Here is a 20,259-nt window from a genome sequence, read left to right on the forward strand (position 1 = left end):
GCGGCAACCTAAGCCGCAGCTGGTTTCACCAGGAATCACACTCCCTCCTTTACTGGTCAGAGCGTCTGCCCTCTGGTGGTCATTGCATGTCATACCTACTGGGTGAACGGTTTGATGGTCGGATGGTCGGATGGTCAGACTGTCGCTTAGGTTTTTATATATATACTAGAGGCCCCGGTGCACGAATTTGTGCACCAGTGGGGTTCCACGATAGGGGCCGGGGAGGGACGCGGGGGTTGGCCAGCCAGGGAGGGACCTGGGAGGGCTCCAGGGCGTGTCCGGCCCGTCTCACTCAGTCCAGATCGGCCGGCCCCCAGCAGCAAGATAACCAATCGGTTGGAGTGTCTGCCCCCTGGTGGTCAGTGCATGTCATAGCGACTGGTCGACTGTCTGCCCCCTGGTGGTCAGTGCACGTCATAGCGACTGGTCGACTGTCTGCCCCCTGGTGGTCAGTGCACGTCATAGCGACTGGCTGACCAGTTGACTGCCTGCCCCCTGGTGGTCAGTGCACGTCATAGCGAGCAGTTGAGCGGCCTTAGCATGTCATTAGCATATTACGCTCTGATTGGTTGAACTGGACACTCAGCATTTTAGGCTTTTATTCTATAGGATATTTAGAATATATTTTTATTGATGTCAGAGAGGAAGGGAGAGGGAGAGAGACAGAGAAACATCCATCATGGACCGGCCGCCTCCTGCACGCCCCCCACTGGGGATAGAGCCCGCAACCCGGGCCTGTGCCCTTGACCGGGAATCGAACCCGGGACCTCCTGGTTCCTAGGTCGAGGCTCAACCACTGAGCCACACCAGCCAGGGTGTTCCTCACCTAATTCCACAGACCAGCCTTTTTAGGGCAACGTATTCCGCACTATTTTTACTTCTGCGAAATCCATCAATTGTTCGATATAAACACGGACATTCCTTTTAGGGGTTCAAGCGACTATTGAGAATGAGACGAGACATCACAACACCTTCCTGTGTTTCCCAAAACTTCAAAATAACCCACACACACACCTCACACAATCTAGTTTCCCTTTAAAAATAATTTTTTTTAAAAATTCTTTTCTTCCTTCCCAAGCCTGGGTTGCTTTTTCCCTGATTTCTTACACGACTCTCTTTCTTTCAGGTGATTTCGACTTAGCGGATGCCTTTGATGGTGAGTCACATGGACAGCATTGCATTTCTATTTTGTCTCTGTAACCGTTGGTCCTAGTAGACTTTTTACGACGTGGAGGTGGAAGAATCCATTGGTATTTTTTTTTAAAATCTAATTTTATTGGTTTCCGAGAGGAAGGGAGAGGGAGAGAGAGAGAAACATCCGTGATGAGAGAGAATCATGGATCGGCCGCCTCTTGTGTGCCCCCTACTGGTTGGGGATGGAGCCCGCAACCCGGGCCTGTGCCCTTGGCCGGGAATCGAACCCGGGACCTTTCAGTGTGCAGGTCGACGCTCTATCCACTGAGCCACACCAGCTAGGCCTCATTTTAATTAAAAAAATATTTTTATTGATTTTTGGAGAGGGAGAGAGAGAGAGAGAGAGAATCTTGCATCGGCCGCCTCCTGCAGGCCCCCTCCTGGGAATCGAGCCAGCAACCCCAGGCAGGTGCCCTGGACTGGGATTCGAACCCATAACCCTTTGGTGGCCGGGACAACTTTGCAACTGGCTGCGCTACCCAGCCAGGGCCGCACCTGTTGACATGAGCACATACAATGTTTTGGCTATATATTTTTGTTTTATTTTATTTTATTTTTTTATTTTTAAATGGAGCCTGGTTGAGAGGTGACCCTGTCTCACTGACCGTGGAATGTCTTTTCTCTGCAGACGGCCCCAAGAAGCCCACGGCTGCGCCAAAGAAACCCAGCTCCGGTGAGAAGCCGATGTTCTTGGGGCGCCAGAGAGGGAGGGGAAAACCATTGAGGGTCCCTGTCCTCGGCCCCAGAGCTGGGAGAGGTGTAGACCCGTGTGAAGACATTGGATTCGGGGGCTGTGGATACAGGCCAGTCCATCCTGTGCATTGCCTGGTGCCGTCCGATAATTCTCCTAAAAAAGGATGGTGATGATTCTAGGAGATACGATTGGGTCCTGTGGGCAGTCTTTCTGGCTTTCCTGGCTTTTATTTAAAAACACACACACACACACACACACATATTTTTATTGATTTCAGAGAGAGAGAGAGAGAGAGAGAGAGAGAGAGAGAGAGAGGGAAACATCGATGATGATGAGAGAGAATCATGGACCGGCCGCCTCCTGCACGCCCCCTACTGGTTGGGAATGGAGCCCGCAACCCGGGCATGTGCCCTTGACCAGGAATCGAACCCAGAACCCTTCAGTCTGCAGGCGGACGCTCTACCCACTGAGCCACACCAGCCCGGGCTAATTGGCTATTTATTTAAAAAAATTTTTTTTATTGATTTCAGAGAGCAAGGGAGAGGGAGAGAGACATCAGAGATGAGAATCATGGATCGGCCGCCTCCTGCACGCCCCCTACTGGTTGGGGATCGAGCCTGCAACCTGGGCATGTGCCCTTGACCGGGAATCGAACCCGGGACCCTGCAGTCTGCAAGGCCGACGCTCTAGCCACTGAGCCACACCAGCTAAGGCTCTTGGTTCTTTTTTCATCGGAGGGATGCATGATGGGAAAAGTGACTGGGGAAGTGGGTGTTTCCGTGGAGATCCTGGCCAAGAAAGTTATGTAGCGATTTGGGGATGCAGCGTTTTCTCCAACCAAAGATATTTTTTTTCCTTTGATTTCGCCCCGGCCCCTGAACTTGGGTATGAAAAGCTATTTCTCCCTTTTTAGGCGATGACTTAAGTTTAGAAGATGCCCTGGGCGGTGGGGGACACAGTAAGTACCTTTGTTATTCTTATGTTTTTAAATTTTTTTTCTATATAGATTTTTATTGATTTCGGAGAGGAAAAGAGAGGGAGAGAGAGAGAGAGAGAGAAACATCCATGAGGAGAGAGAATCACGGATCGGCTGCCTCCCGCACGCCCCCAATTGGGGATCGAGCCCGCAACCCGGGCCTGTGCCCTTGACCGGGAATCGAACCCGGGACCCTGCAGTCCCCAGGCCGATGCTCTATCCACTGAGCCAAAAAGGCGAGAGCTATTTCTTCATTTCTATTGGAGACACGTGAACTTCACTATTGCAGGCGGTAGACGATGGAAAGCCACCCTCGGGTGGTTGATGGTCTATGGCCATGTGCATATTTATAGCATTATTCCAGGGCCATACAAAAGTGTCCACTTAAAAATAAAAATTAGCCTGCCAGCACCATTTATAAGAGCTAAGACCAGGAGGCCAGCCCAGGTGCCCATCCGTGTACAAGTGGATAAAAAAGCTTTGGGGTAGGTACACCGTGGAGTAGTATGCAGCCCTGAAAAAGGTAGGATCTCTCACCCTTTGGGGCCACATGGAGGGACCTGGAGAGCATGATGTTGAGGGAAATAAGCCAGTCGGAGAAAGACACATACGCCATGATCTCACTCCTACCTGGAAGCTAATGAACCAAATAAACTAATGAACAAAATATATCCAGAGACATGAGAGCATAAAACAGAGTGTGGAATCTCAGAGGGAAGGCAGGACAGGGTGGGTGGGTGGGAGGTAATTAACCAGGGACCTTGTATGCATCGATGCGTCACCCACGGACACAGACCATAGGGGGGTGAGGGCCAAGGGTAGGAGTTGTGGGTGGGGGCAGAATGGAGGGGTCAATGGAGGAATCATGGGGGACCTATCTAATACTGTCAACAATAAGGAATTATTTATTTATTCATTTATTTTTTATTTTTTCAAGAGAAACGATTTTAGATATAAAAGTATTACACGCAACCGACATCAATATCTCAAGGAAAACGATTTTAAATATAAAGATATTACATGCAACCAGCAGTAATATTTCAAGGGAAAAGATTTTAAATCCCATATAATAAAAGGCGAATATGCAAATCGACCAAACGGTGGAATGACCGGTCGCTATGACACGCACTGACCACCAGGGGGCAGATGTTCAACCCATGAGCTGCCCCCTGGTGGTCAGTGTGCTCCCACAGGGGAAATGCCGCTCAGCCAGAAGCTGGGATCACGGCTGGAAAGTGCACTGGTGGTAGCGGGAGCCTCTCCCGCCTCCTCGGCAGTCGGACATCCCCCGAGGGCTCCTGGACTGCGAGAGGGTGCAGGCCGGGCTCAGGGACAACCCCCTACCCTGCACCCCGAGTGCATGAATTTCAGTGCACCAGGCCTTTAGTCTAAAAATATTACCACAACTGTACTTACCTAGTATGATATCACAAACGTTGTAGGAAATAATTATTTTTTTAAAAAATTAGCCTGTTATATTGGGTCGAACATTGAGTGAACTCACCCCCAAAGTGTTGGCAAGGCCAGACGACTTCATGGGCCTTCTTTGGCTCACAGATGGGGAGTTCCCCACCCCCAGTCTAAGGTTTTCCCCACCCAGGCCCAGGGTATGCCGGGTAAACCGTTTATCGGCAAATGCGTGCTTCGCGCACTTCTTTCCTGGAAATTTCTCCTGATCGCAATTCTGCTCTTTGGCCAACAGGTGACCCAGGAATTCCTGCTCCCCCAAGGCCCAAACCGAACCCGAACCCAAAGCAGCCAGAAACCTCAGGTAAGACCCTAACTTGCTTCCGGTCCAATCGGTATGTTTTTTCTTTTTTGGTGTTTTTTTTGTGTGTTTTTTTTTTCTACAGGAAACTGATTTTTTTTCCACGTCATCTGAGAAGGGGGTGAATTCAGATTTGCATGTGCTGACTGGTCTTCTCTGTTCAGGGAAATTCCAAATTTCCAGCAGGGGGAGACACTTTTCAAAAGGATACTTTTGGTTTTATTTGCATGTGATTTTTTTTTCCTAATTTGCATTTTTATGGATATCAGAGAGGAAGGGAGAGGGAGAGGGAGACAGGAACATCTGTGATGAGAGAGATTCATGGATCGGCTGCCTCCTGCACGCCCCCTTCTGGGGATGGAGCCCACAACCCGGGCATGTGCCCTTGACCGGGAATCGAACCCGGGACCTCCTGGTTCATGTGTCGATGCTCAACCACTGAACCACACAGGCCGGGTATTAACAGTATTTTTCAATAAGCAAGATGTTAAGTGCATTTTCCATGGTGTCTTTTATGCTTTTGTGGTCTCTCTCTCTCTCTCTCTCTCTCTCTCTCTCTCTCTCTCTCCCCTCTCTCTGGCTGTTTTTCTCATTTAACTTCAGAATCATTTTTGTCACGGTTCGTCTCTCCTCAGGGGAAAAATGACCCACCTCCCCTATGTTTTTGTTTTTTGTTTTTTTTTCTTCTTTTGAATTGTTCACAACTACAAATGGATTTGCAAAAACGCTGACCCATTTGCCAAATGGAACGTGTTTTCCTTGGGGATTCAATTATGTAAATTCTTTTCTCATTATTATTTTTTTTTTCCCCTTTAAATGCGTTTCTCAACGGCGTTGCCGCCCTGTTTCTGTTCATTTCTGGGGCTACGTTTTACGTCCATCTGTTTTCTGATCATTTCTGTAACGAAGAAAATGACTGTTACAGGCTTTTGCTTTTTTTAAAAAAAATAGACACTTAACGAGGAACAGCCTTTTAACGTTTAATGGGTTCTCTTCGCTGGTGAGCTTTTCTAAGAAGACAATCATATGATGGGGCCATGATTTTTTTTAACAATATATATATATATTTTTTTAAAAATATATGGATTTCAGGGAGGAAAAAAGAGAGAGACATCCATGATGAGAGAGACTCACGGATCGGCCGCCTCCTGCACGCCCCCTACTGGGAAGGTGTCAACAGTGCACTTGGGCTTTTGTTTTATTTCTTTTAACCCGTGAATCTGAAGGTTTGCAGGGAAGGAGGTTTTTATAGAAAACTAGAGGCCCGGTGCACGGAATCCGTGCAATGGGGAAAGGGTCCTCTCAGCCCGACCGGCACCCTCTCGCAATCCGGGACCACTGGCTCCTAACCACTCGCCTGCCTGCCTGATCGCCCCTAACCACTCGCCTGCCTGCCTGATCGCCCCTAACCACTCATCTGCCTGCCTTCCTGATCGCCCCTAACCACTCACCTGCCTGTCTGATCGCCCCTAACCACTCACCTGCCTGCCTGCCTGATCGCCCCTAACCACTCACCTGCCTGCCTGTCTGATCGCCCCTAACCACTCGCCTGCCTGCCTGCCTGATTGCCCCTAATTACTTGCCTGCCTGCCTGATCGCCCCTAACCACTCACCTGCCTGCCTGATCACCCCTAACCACTTGCCTGCCTGTCTGATCACCCCTAACCACTCACCTGCCTGCCTGATCGCCCCTAACCACTCGCCTGCCTGCCTGATCGCCCCTAACCACCCGCCTGCCTGCCTGATCGCCCCTAACCACCCGCCTGCCTGCCTGCCTGATCGCCCCTAACCACTCGCCTGCCTGCCTGATCGCCCCTCACCACTCCCCTGCCTGCCTGATCGCCCCTAACCACTCGCCTGCCTGCCTGATCGCCCCTAACCACTCACCTGCCTGCCTGCCTGATCGCCCCTAACCACTCGCCTGCCTGCCTGATCGCCCCTCACCACTCCCCTGCCTGCCTGATCACCCCTAACCACTCACCTGCCTGCCTGATCGCCCCTAACCACTCACCTGCCTGCCTGATCGCCCCTAACCACTCGCCTGCCTGCCTGATCGCCCCTAACCACCCGCCTGCCTGCCTGATCGCCCCTAACCGCTGGCATGTCTGTCTGATCGCCCCTAACCACCCGCCTGCCTGCCTGATCGCCCCTAACCACTCGCCTGCCTGCCTGATCGCCCCTAACCACTCACCTGTCTGCCTGATCACCCCTAACCAATTCCCTGCCTGCCTGATCGCCCCTAACCAATTCCCTGCCTGCCTGATCATCCCTAACCACTCACCTGCCTGCCTGGTCGCCCCTAACCACTCACTGGGGAGCAGGGCCAGCCGGGATGAGGGGCTGTGGTCATTCTGGTTGTTCTGCCATTTCGGTCACTGGGCTTCTATTATATAGGATATACCTTTGGCCCGGCCAGTGTGGCTCCGTGGTTGAGCATCAACCTATGAACCAGGAGGTCAGGGTTCGATTCCCGATCAAGGGCACAGGCCCGGGTTGCGGGCTCCATCCCCAGTCGGGGGCCTGCAGGAGGCAGCCGATCCACGATTCTCTCTCCTCATGGATGTTTCTCTCTCGCTCTCCCTTCCTCTCTCTGAAATCAATAAAAATATCTTTAAAAAATTATATATATATATATATATATATATATATATATATATATATCTTTGCCTTCATGGAATCATCTCTAGTTGGTCTGGAGAGGTTTTCGTCAAAAGATGGATTAAGTTTGGTGGGTGTCCGCTAGCGGCTGGTTTTGTCTGAGGAGCCGTTCCCAAATCCAGAGCCTTCACGGGTGATGACTTAAGGCGTCTGGGCTGGGCGTGGCGGATGTTGGCTTGGTCGTGGTGTCTCCGGGGCCACGCCGTCCGGGCTGATATCACCTGGGGGGATTGAGTTCTTCCTCAGGTCACACCCTAACCCAGAGGTCGGCCAACCCATTAGTCAACGGAGCCAAATATCAACAGGACGACGATTGAAATTTCTTTTTCCTTTTTTTCCTTTTTTTTTTTGGCTGTGGCCCAATAGAACGTTCATGAACTGATCCCCCTAAATCCTTAAATAATAGTATACCACTCCCAAGTATATTTTAAAACTATTCAACCATATACTTCCATTCCTCTCCTCTCGTCGTTTGTGCTATTGTCGTCATAAATTTTACTTCTACGCATCAGAACCTCCAAAATCCGCTGCTATTATTTTTGCTTCAGGTCAATGATCTTTTTTTAGATTTTCTTTTTTTAAAAAAAAATAAGAAAAAATAATTATTTTTTATTGATGCATGTATTTACAGTTCCTGCCCCTCTTCGTATCTTTAATTCCATCTGCCATCGTTTTCTGCTGCTGCCTCGGTTGGCATGAGGAGGGCGGGAGTCATTCGGGGCCCGGTTCGACATGAAATCTCTTTGGGGGAGCCGAATTTTTTAAACTGAAACTATTATATAGGCAGGTCCATTGCGATTCACTTCACGAGGGGGACGCCTCAGGCCTGTGCCCTTGACCGGGAATCGAACCCAGGACCCTTCAGTCTGCAGGCCGACGCTCTAGCCACTGAGCCACACCAGCCAGGGCTCATCTTTTTTTTTTTTTTTTAAATATATATATTTTTGTTGATTTCAGAGAGAGGACGAGAGAGGGAGAGAGAGATAGTAGCATAGATTGGCTGCCTCCTGCACGGCCCCGACTGGGGATCGAACCCGCAACCCGGGCCTGTGCCCTTGGCCGGGAATCGAACCCTGACCTCCTGGTTCCTGGGTCCATGCTCAACTCCTGAGCCATCCCATTGGCCAGGAATGCAACCTGCTCTACCACTGAGCCACACTGGCCGGGGCTGTGTCATTGCGTTTTTTTTGGGGGGAAAGATGTCGACCAAAAATTCATGCCCAGGTGGGGTCCGCCCAGATCTGTGTTGGTTTCTAAAGGCGTTTCCTTTGGGCCAAGATATTGGGGGACTCACCCCCAGCCCCCCGAGAATGGCAATACGATAGATGACACTGTTTTTTTTATTTTTGTTTTTTTGTTTTCCAGGTGGATTTTCAGATTCCGACCTCCTGGACGGGACCTCGGGGGGAGGTAGGATGACTTATTCCTTTGGTCGCTTTTCTCCATCGACAGGGGCAGCGCGGTTATCTAACTTCATTCCTTCCGGAAGGTTCCTTGGGAAGCGACTTGTCTGAAAATCGAATCGTCCCCCCTCTGCCCCCGACGTGAGGAATCACGTGAATGAAATGAATCCGTTCCAGACCCCAAAAATGGCCCCCTGTGTTTTAACCTTCCTTAGATATAGGACACGCCGAATGTACTGGGTTTTTTAAAATTTTAATTAATTAATTTATTTTTATTTCATTGTTTAAAATATATTTTATTGATTTTTTTACAGAGAGGAAGGGAGAGGGAGAGAGAGTTAGAAACATCGATGAGAGAGAAACATCGATCAGCTGCCTCCAGTGCGCCCCCCACTGGGGATGTGCCCGCAACCAAGGTCCCAGCCCTTGACCGGGATTTGAACCCGGGACCCTTCAGTCCGCAGGCCGACGCTCTAGCCACTGAGCCACACCGGCCGGGCGGGTTGCACTGTCCCTTCAGCCTCGAATCTGACCGATGCCGCGTGACTCGAACCCGGCACCTCCTGGTGCCCGGGCCGATCGGTGCCTAACCACTGAGCCACACCGGCCGGGCGGGCTGCACTGTCCCTTCAGCCCCGAATCTGACCGATGCCGCGCGACTCGAACCCGGGACCTCCGGGTGCCTAACCACTGAGCCACACCGGCCAGGCGGGTTGCATTGTCCCTTCAGCCCCGAATCTGACCAAGGCCGCGTGACTCGAACCCGGGACCTCCTGGTGCCCAGGCCGATTGGTGCCTAACCACTGAGCCACACTGGCCGGGCGGGCTGCACTGTCTCTTCAGCCTCGAATCTGACCCATGCCAAGTGACTCGAACCCGGGACCTCCTGGTGCCCGGGCCGATCGGAGCCTAACCACTGAGCCACACTGGCCGGGCGCGCTGCATTGTGTCTCTTCAGCCCCGAATCTGACCGAGGCCGCGGGACTCGAACCCGGGACCTCCGGGTGCCTAACCACTGGGCCACACCGGCCGGGAGGGTATCATTGTCCCTTCATCCCCGAATCTGACCGATGCCGCGGGACTCGAACCCGGGACCTCCGGGTGCCTAACCACTGGGCCACACCGGCCGGGCGCGCTGCATTGTGTCTGTCGCTGTCTTGCAGCCGGAGCTGGAGGCGCAGGTGGCGGCGGGGACGGCGCCGGCGGGGGAGGCGGCAGCCCGCGGCATGAGGGCGACGGGCAGGGTACGTACCCCTGGGGTTTCCCTATTTTCTTTTCTTTTAAAATACGTTTTTTTAAAATTGAATTTTATTTATTTTTTATTTTATCGTGTTTTTTTTTTCTTTAATTCTCACCCGAGAATTTATTATTTTAGTTTATTATTTATTTTGTTTATTTTATTTTTTTTTGTTTTCATTTATTTCGTTTTTTAATTTTGGTATTTTTATTTATTTAGTTTAGTATTCTATTTTCGTTTGTTTGTTTTTGTGTATTCATTTTATTTCATTTTTTTGTTCTATTTATTTTGTTTTTCCATTGCTTTTTTTAGAGGGAGTGGAAGGGAGGGGGAGAGAGAGAGAGAGACACATCGATTGGTTGCCTCCTGCACCCCAATAATTTATTTATTTTTAAAAATATATATTTTATTGATTTTTCACAGAGAGGAAGGGAGAGGGATAGAGAGTCAGAAACATCGATGAGAGAGAAACATCGATCGGCTGCCTCCTGCACGCCCCCCACTGGGGATGTGCCCACAACCCAGGTCCATGCCCTTGGCCGGGATTCGAACCTGGGACCCTTCAGTCCGCAGGCCGACGCTCTATCTACTGAGGCAAAATGGCTAGGGTAGGATTTTATTTACTTTTAATTTTTTAAAAATAATTTACTTTTATTTAATTTTTATTTTTTTAATATATTTTTATTGGTTTCAGAGAGGAAGGGAGAGGGAGAGAGAGAGAGAAACATCCATGTGATGAGAGAGAATCATGGACCGGCCGCCTCCCGCACGCCCCCTACTGGTTGGGGATCGAGCCCGCAACCCGGGCCTGTGCCCTTGACCGGGATTCAAACCCGGGACCCTTCAGTCCGCAGACTGAAGCTCTGTCCACTGAGCCACACCAGGTAGCGCTGAACCTGTGTTTGGGGAATTTTAGTATTTTACTTTCATTTATTTTGTTTTTTAATTTTAATGTTTTTATTTATTTTTTTAGTGTTTTGTTTTTATTTATTATTTTGTTTTTGTTTATTTATTTTGTTTTATTTTATTAATTTAATATTTTTGTTTTATTTATTTTGTTTTTTATTTTTAATGTTTTTATTTATTTTTTTAGTATTTTATTTTTATGTATTATTTTGTTTTTGTTTATTTTATTTATTTTGTTGTATTTTATTAATTTCATTTATTTTTGTTTTATTTATTTTGTTTTTTTAATTTTAATATTTTTATTTATTTATTTTTTTCCAATCAGAAATTTATTTTGTTTTATTTACTTATTTTTTTTATTGCTTAAAGCATTACAAAGAATATTCCATATGTCTCCTTTTTTTGCCCCCGCCCTTGACAATCCCCTGGCCTCCCCCACCCCCCAGTGTCTGTGTCCATTGGTTATGCTTATTTGCATGCATACAAGTCCTTCGGTTGATCTCTTACCCCCTCCCTCCTGCCCCCCAACCCTCCCCAGCCTTCCCGCTGCAGTTTGACAATCTGTTCGAGGCAGCTCTGCCCCTGTATCTATTTTTGTTCATCAGTTTATAATGGTCTTTGTTATCCATGAATGAGTGAGATCATGTGATATTTTTATTTATTTTTTTCTTTATTTATTTTATTTTTTGTTTTATTTATTTATTTTGTTTTATTTATTTTATTTATTTATTTTTGTTTTATTTATTTTGCTATTTAATTTTAATATTTTTATTTATTTTATTTTTATTCATTTATTTCATTTTACTTATTTATTCTGTTTTATTTATTTAATTTATTTTGTTTTATTTATTTTGTTATTTAATTTTAATATATTTATTTATTTTTTGTTTTTATTTATTTTATTTTTATTCATTTATTTCATTTTACTTATTTATCCTGTTTTATTTATTTAATTTATTTTTGTTTTATTTATTTTGCTATTTAATTTTGATATTTTTATTTATATTCTGTTTTTATTTTATTTACTCATTTATTTTATTTATTTTGTTTTATTTTATTTATTAAATTTATTTTTGTTTTTTTTCCTTTGTTTTTTAATTTTGTTTAAATGCTGCCCAGTGATGGGGCTCCTTCTAGGTACCCCCCCCCCCCCCCCCCGTGATGCATCCCCAACCTCCTTTCTCAGGCGGGGGGGCGGAGAGAGAGAGAGAGAGAGGAACCCACGGACGGGGTGCCTCCGGCCGCCTGGGCCTCCCCTTCCCCTCGGGCCTCCCCTCCTCCCCAGGACCGTACCCCCAAACCCGTGTCCGTGTCCCCCCCGCAGCCGAGCCCCAGGGGGTGATCCCCGGCATCATCGGGGCGGTGGTGGTGGCCGTGGCCGGCGCCGTCTCCAGCTTCATCGCCTACCAGAGGAAGAAGCTCTGCTTCAAGGAGAACGGTGAGGCTGTGGCTCAGTGGGTAGCGCGCCGGCCTGGAGACGGAAGGGCCCCGGGTTCGGGCTCCAGTCGGGGGCGTGAGGAAGGCGGCGGATCAATATTTCGATCGCCCTCTCCCTTCCTCTCTCTCTTACAAATCAATAAAAAAGAAATATTTTGAAAAAATGGGAGGAATATGGCCGCAGCTGGTGTGGCTCAGTGGGTAGCGCGTCAGCCGATGGACTGAAGGGTCCCGGGTTCGAGTCCCGGTCAAGGGCATGTGCCCGGGTTGCGGGTTCCATCCCCGACCAGTAGGGGGCGCGCGGGAGGCGGCCGGTCCACGATTCTCTCTCATCATCGATGTTTCTCTCTCTCATCTCCCTTCCTCTCGGAAATCAATAAACGTATATTTTAAAAATTTTAAAAAATCATTCAATAAACACTTTTTTTCAAAAAAACTTTCTATTTAAAAAGTAAATTTTAAAATAATATATTTAATAAATATATTTAAAAATGGGGGTGATGAGGACACATTTGTAATACCTTAAGTAATAATAATAATATATATATATATATTTAAAAATATATATTTTTTAAAAATTACAAAAAGAGGAGAATAAGCCTCATTTAAAAAAAAAAAAGGAAAACAAATCTCTAAAATTTATACGAACTGACCGGAAAAATCATAGCCCCCAAACCATTGTCAAAAATTCACACAAAAAAACCCCCCAAAAAACAAGGAATTTGAGAAGCAAATTCAAGAGCAAGCAGACAGGCCCCAGGGAGGCCCCCCCTGAGCTGTGGTTTCGGGGGGATGGGAAGGGAAGAGGGGGGTCCCTTTAGCCCAGCGGTTCTCAACCTGTGGGTCGCGGCCCCTCTGGGGGTCGAACGCCCCTTTCCCTGGGGTCGCCTGAGACCGTCGGAAAACACATCTATAATCACATATTGGTTTTGTGATTGATCACTGAGCTTTCATGATGTTCCATGTGTCACCATGGAAATCCATCCTGCAGATCAGATGTTTCCATGACGATTCGTAACAGCAGCCACATGACCGCGATGACGTAGCCACGAGAATAATGTTATGGTTGGGGGTCCCCACAGCATGGGGAGCTGTATTCAGGGGTCGCGGCCTGAGGAAGGTTGAGAACCTCTGATATAGATACAGATATAGATATAGATATAGATATAGATATAGATATAGACATAGATATAGATGATATAGATATAGATGATATAGATATAGATATATAGATATAGATATAGATATAGATATAGATGATATAGATATAGATATAGAAATAGATATAGATATAGACATAGATATAGATGATATAAAGACAGATATAGATATAGATATAGATATAGATGATATAGATATAGATAGAGATATAGATATTGATATAGATATAGATATAGATATATAGATATAGATATAGATGATATAGATATAGATATAGATATAGATATAGATGATATAGATATAGGTATAGATATAGATATAGATGATATAGATATAGATATAGATGATATAGATATAGATATAGATATAGATATAGACATAGATATAGATGATATAAAGACAGATATAGATATAGATATATAGATATAGATATAGATGATATAGATATAGATATTGATATAGATATAGATATAGATATATAGATATAGATATAGATGATATAGATATAGATATAGATATAGATGATATAGATATAGGTATAGATATAGATATAGATATAGATGATATAGATATAAATATAGGTATAGATATAGATATAGATATAGATATAGATATAGATATAGATGATATAGATATAGATATAGAGATAGATATAGATGATATAGATATAGATGTACATATAGATATAGATATAGATGATATAGATAGATATAGATGATAGATATAGATGTAGGTGATATAGATAGATATAGATGATATAGATATGGATATAGATGATATAGATATAGATATAGATATAGGTAGATATAGATAGATTTAGATGATATAGACATAGATATAGATATAGATATAGATGATACAGTTATAGTATAGATATATAGATGTAGATATAGATATAGATGATATAGATATAGATGATATAGATATAGATATAGATGATATAGATATAGTGATGACGCAGCAACAAAAATAATGTTATGGTTGGGGGTCCCCACGGCATGAGGAGCTGTATTCAAGGGTCGCGGCCTTAGAAAGGTTGAGAACCACTGATATAGATAGATATATAGATATAGATATAGATATAGATATAGATATAGATGATATAGATATAGATAGATATAGATAATATAGATACTGATATAGATGATATAGATATAGATGTAGATGATATAGATATTGATGATAGATATAGATATAGATATAGATATAGATATAGATGATATAGATATGGATATAGATGATATAGATATAGATATAGATATAGATAATATAGATACTGATATAGATGATATAGATATAGATGTAGATGATATAGATATAGATGATATAGATATGGATATAGATGATATAGATATAGATGATATAGGTATAGTGATGAAGCAGCGACGAGAATAATGTTATGGTTGGGGGTCCCCACAGCATGGGGAGCTGTGTTCAAGGGTCGCGGCCTCAGGAAGGTTGAGAACCGCTGCTTTACCCCAAGAAATAGCATCGCCTGTGTCTTCTCTTTGCATTCACCCAATGGGTGCCCCGTTCTCATCTTTCTCATTTTTTCTTTCTTTTTTTATTCTTTTTTCCAGCTGAGCAAGGTGACATCAACTTGGAGAACCATCGCAGCATCAACGCGGAGCCACCAGGTGAAAAGGGACTGCCATTTTTTTTTTTCATCTTCTAAATGTTTTTTATTATTTTTATTATTTTTTAAAAAATATATTTTATTGATTTTTTTTTTACAGAGAGGAAGGGAGAGGGAGAGAGAGTTAGAAACATCGATGAGAGAGAAACATCGATCAGCTGCCTCCTGCACGCCCCCTGCTGGGGTTCGAGCCCACAACCCGGGCCTGTGCCCTTGCCCGGGAATCGAACCCGGGACCTCCTGGTTCACAGGTCGACGCTCAAACGACTGAGCCACACCGGCCGGGCCTTTGTCTCATTTTTTTTTGAATTCTTCCTCGCCCATCTCTTTGTTCCAGCTCCAGTTCTATCACAGAATGAAGTTCATTTAAATTTATTTATTTTAAATTATTTTTTTTTTCATTTCTATCAGATTAGGTCCAGTTTGGTCTGCCCGTGAGCAGGTTTCGAGCCCCCTTACCTTGTATCTAAAATTGAGTCACCGCTAGTGAAACTTGGAAGAAGCAGGAACGCTTGGTGAAATCTTATATATATATATTTTTTTGAAATCTTATTTTTTTAAAAAAAAATAAAACCCTGTTTTTATTGATTTCAGTGAGGAAGGGAGAGCGAGAGAGAGAAACATCCACAAGGAGAGAGAATCAGGGACCGGCCGCCTCCTACACGCCGGGAATCGAACCCGGGACCCTGCAGCCCGCAGGCCGGCACGCTACCCACTGAGCCACACCGGCTCGGGCATGAAATCTCTTTTTTTCTTTTTCTTTATTTTTCTTTCTTTCTTTTTCTTTTTTCTTTTTTTTCTTTATTTATGTGTGTGTGTGTGTGAAATCTCTTCTTGTCTCTCGCAGTGCAACAGACGCTCCTGGCGAAATAGACTATCGGCGGCAAAAAAACCAAAAAAAACCCAAAAAACGCCCAGTGTGTTGGCAGGAGGACTGCAAGGCGCACCTGCTGTAGCTCCAAGGAATCCCTGCGAGTGGGCGGGGCCTGCTACACCTGGGCCAGCCCTGGCGGGACCCACCTCACCTGGATCAGCCCCACCCGGCCCGGCCCGGCCCGGCCCGGCCCGGCCCGGCCAGGAGCCGCCACACCCGCCTGGGACCGGCCCGGGTCTCGCCCTGCCTTTGCTCCAGTTGGATTCTTGCTCTTCGTCTTGTTTGCACTTGGCCGGCCGGAGGGTCAGGGGATGCGGACCTAACCATTGAGCTTCCCGAGCCCCGAGGGACATTGCGCTCGCCTCCCTCCTCCTCCTCCAGGGCACGCCCCCTCCCGCGAGGGGTCCCCACGCGAGATGGAAACGCGCGTCCGTCACACGCTCCCCCCCCCTGCCCCCGTCATTCGAATTCCCGTGTCAGCGTGCCCGCGGGGCCATGTCTGGGTGTGCACGGCCGCCGGCAAATTTCACCAAAAAAAACCCCCCAAAAATGGAGGGAGGGAGCTTTCCATCCTTTTGTCGAAACAATTTTCGTGTCTGAGGATGTATTTAATTTTATTTTTGTTTTTTACATCCTAATAAAAAGGGGTGAGACGCCACATGCTTTTAATTTAATTTTCTTTTTTTACTGAAATATCTTGCGACGGGGTGACTTTTTCAAAGAGGCCACTGGAGACGGAGTGGGAGGGAGCCCGCGGTTCCTGTTCTGGGGCCCGTACGACACGCGGCCGAGCTAAGTGCTTGCTGGTTGGTTGCTCTGGGAAATAAGAATAATAATAATTATTATTAATTGTTACTATTATTATTTTGACCCTGTTCGTTCCACTTGTCTTCTCACATCCCAGACAAGGGCGTTCGTGGCGCTCAGATACTCCCCTGGATCTAGAGACTCCCCCTGCACGCAGGTCCTCCCCTGAGTGCAGATACTCCCCTGCGTACAGATACTTCCCTTCATGCAGATACTCTTCTGCGTTCAGACACTCCCCTGTGTCCATCTTAGATGCGTCCCTCCATTCAGATACTCCCGTTTTTAGGCATTCCCCTTGGTTCAGATAATTCCGTGAGTGCGGAAACTCCTACATTTAGATGCTCCTTTGAATGTAGATACTCCCTCCTGTGTTCAGATCCTCCCCAGTGTTCAGCTACTCCCCATGCATTTAGATACTCCCCATGCATTCACATACCCTGTTGCGTGCAGACACTCCCCCTGCATTCCATAGCCCCCCTGCACACAGATGCTCCCCATGCATTCAGATGCTCCTCCTGTTTTCAGCTACTCCCCCTACATGCAGGTACTTCCCTGAATGCAGCCACGCCCACTTACTCAGATACTTCCCTGCATGTAGATACTCCCCCCGTATTCAGATAATTGCCTGTGTCCTGGATATCCCATGCATGCAGATACCCTTCTGTGTGCAGATAATCCGCTGTGTATAGATACCTCCTGCATCCAGATACTGCTCTGCGCTCAGATACTACATTTTGTTTAGATACGTCCCTGAATGCAGATACTCCCGTGCATATGCATTCACATACTCCCCCTGTTTTCAGGTACTCCCCCTCCGTGCAGATACTCCCCTGCATGTAGACACTCCCCTCTATGCACACACTCTTCTGCATTCAGATACTCCCCTGTGTTCAGGTCCTTTCATGCATGCAGGCACTTCTCTGTGGTCAGATAATTCGCCGCATGTAGATACTCCCCCTGCACTCAGATACTCCCTTTTGTTTAGCTACGTCACTGAATTCAGATACTCCCATGAATGTGGATACTCCCCTGTGTTCAGATACTTCCCTGCATTCAGATACTCCCTTTTGTCCAGCTACTCCCCTGCATGCAGATACGCCCCTTTGCTCAGATACTCCTCTGCATGCAGATACTTCCCTTTGCTCAGGTACTCCACTGCATGCAGATACTCCCCCTGACTACGCTAACGAAAAGCTGTGACAACGGTTCGTCCGAGAGTGTCCATTTCGCGTGAGTCATTCCTCCGGTCTCAGACGGCGGCGTGAGGGCCCACGACGTACCCCGAAAGCATGGTACTCGCCCTGTTCTGAGGTGCAGGGTCCCACCCCTGTGAGGGCTGCTGCCTCCCATGGGCCAGGTTTGGGGAAGGGGCTGGGATGGCGCGGCCGCCGTCCATGGGGAGTCTTCCCCACATTGAAACTGGTAAGAGCTGCCCCTCGTTTTTGGGGGGTTCGGATGCCAAGGCACCCCCTCCACCTTGGGGGGACTGGACACCCCCCCAGATTCTGTCACTGGTCCTTGCTCCCCCTGCTTGTCCAAAAGACTGACATCTGGCTTTTTGGGGGGGCATGTTAGCGACTTTTCTGTGTCTGACATCTGGAGCACTTTTGTGTCTATAAAATGAGGTAAAAAAAAAAATTGAGCCCGGCCGGTGTGGCTCAGTGGTTGGGCGTCAACCTATGAACCAGGAGGTCCCGGGTTCGATTCCCGGTCAAGGGCACAGGCCCGGGTTGCGGGCTCGATCCCCAGTAGGGGGCGTGCAGGAGGCAGCCGGTCCGTGAGGCTCTCTCATCATGGATCTTTCTCTCTCTCTCTCCCTCTCCCTTCCTCTCTGACGTCAATAAAAATATGTATATTTTTTAAAAATGTAAAAAAAAAAAATCACAGCGCCGTGGGCTTTGGAGTCAGGATTAAAAAATTAACCACAAGGGAGATGTCGAATGGAACGTGCCAACAATTGGGGAATCGCACCATATTTTTCTCAGACTTAAATAACGGATTTCATTGTGGTTGGTTTTTTGGGGGATTTTTTGTGTGTGTGTGAGTGGGTGTGTTTTACTTTTACGTGGAACAGAGTCCAAATGAAATAAACAAACGAACAAAGAATTTTTCTTTTTATTTTATTTTTATTTATTTTTTTTAGACTAGAACTTTCATTTTTAGAATTTGTGCGAAACTGTTTCTTAGGATACAGACCAATCGAGCTGCCTAACAAGAAGAATTTTTCACAGCCAGGTGGGGCCTGAGGGTGATGGCCGTGGGGGCGGGCGGGGGGTGGGTGGAGGGAGGCAGAGCAGGTTTTGGCAAAAGAAACGCACTTAACCCTGGGCAACCACTGCTCCGACCCCCTAGGCCAGCGACGGCGAACCTTTCGAGCTCGGGGTGCCCGCATTTGGAAAAACCCTCCCTGAACTCTGGTGCCGTGTCACCCATAGAAATGCTTTGATCTTTGCCACGGCAGTCCAACAAAGGCGTATATAGTTGATATTTATTTTATATATTTCAATGCCATTGGACAGAGAAAAATCAACCCCCCAAAAAGATGAGTTCACGTGACGACAGCATTCCTGCATTTCAAAAGAGGATTCTTGCATTTTCTATGTGGGTGAGCCCCTGGGTGGGGGTGGGCGGGGGTGGTGGTGAACACTTTAAAAAAGGAATTCAGCCCTGGCTGGTGTGGCTCAGTGGATAGAGCGTCGGCCTGCGGACTGCAGGGTCCCGGGTTCGATTCCCGGTCAAGGGCATGGACCTGGGTTGCGGGCACATCCCCAGTAGGGGGCGTGCAGGAGGCAGCTGATCGATGTTTCTCTCTCATCCATGTTTCTAACTCACGATCCCTCTCCCTTCCTCTCTGTAAGAAATCAATAAAAATATATTTGAAAAATAAAAAAATAAAAAGGAATTCAGCCCAGCAGGTGTGCCTCAGGGGTTGAGCGTGGACCTATGAGCCAGGAGGTCATGGGTTCGATTCCCGGTCAAGGGCACAGGCCCGGGTTGCGGGTTTGATTGCCAGTAGGGGGCGTGCAGGAGGCAGCCAGTCCGTGATTCTCTCTCATTATGGGTGTTTCTATCTCCCTCTCCCTCTCCCTTCCTCTCTGAAACCAATACAAATTTATTAAAAGAAAAAAAATTCCTAGCTGGTTTGGCTCAGTGGATAGAGTGTCAGCCTGCAGACCGAAGGGTCCCGGGTTCGATTCTTGTCAAAGGCACGTATCTTGGTTGTAGGCTTGATCCCTGGCCTGAGTCATGGTCGGGGTACGTGCAGGAGGCAACCCATCCATGTGTCTCTCTCCCATCAATGTTCCTCTCTCTCTCTCTCTCTCTCTCTCTCCTCCCTTCCACTCTCTCTAAAAATCAATGAACAGAGGGGTGTGGGTGTGGGTGGAAAAGAGGGGGGCTGGGGGAGGAAGGGGACATATGTAATACTTTCAACAATCCTATATAATAAAAGCCTAATATGCTAAGTGTCTGGTGATCCGGTCATCCATTCAACCAATCAAAGCGTGAT

At 46.8% G+C, this 20,259-nt stretch overlaps 1 protein-coding gene across 2 annotated transcripts in view; it reads left to right on the forward strand.

Moving 5' to 3' along the window:
* LOC308511355 (CD99 antigen-like) overlaps window positions 1–16,728 on the forward strand; it is a 30,115-nt gene extending 13,387 nt beyond the window's left edge. The window contains exons 2-10 of one of the 2 annotated variants that reach the window (XM_081081388.1): window positions 1,127–1,156; window positions 1,823–1,867; window positions 2,802–2,846; window positions 4,567–4,635; window positions 8,656–8,700; window positions 9,857–9,937; window positions 12,161–12,274; window positions 15,015–15,071; window positions 15,918–16,728. In XM_081081388.1, coding sequence (XP_080937514.1) covers window positions 1,127–1,156; window positions 1,823–1,867; window positions 2,802–2,846; window positions 4,567–4,635; window positions 8,656–8,700; window positions 9,857–9,937; window positions 12,161–12,274; window positions 15,015–15,071; window positions 15,918–15,943 — 512 coding nt within the window. In that variant the 3' untranslated portion in view covers window positions 15,944–16,728. The remainder of the gene's footprint in view (window positions 1–1,126; window positions 1,157–1,822; window positions 1,868–2,801; window positions 2,847–4,566; window positions 4,636–8,655; window positions 8,701–9,856; window positions 9,938–12,160; window positions 12,275–15,014; window positions 15,072–15,917) is intronic. The other variant, XM_081081389.1, reaches the window with a different exon arrangement.
* Window positions 16,729–20,259: the final 3,531 nt, after the last annotated feature.

Source organism: Myotis nattereri, assembly GCF_964212035.1.
Source record: "Myotis nattereri genome assembly, chromosome: X".
NCBI classification, from domain to species: Eukaryota; Metazoa; Chordata; class Mammalia; order Chiroptera; family Vespertilionidae; genus Myotis; species Myotis nattereri.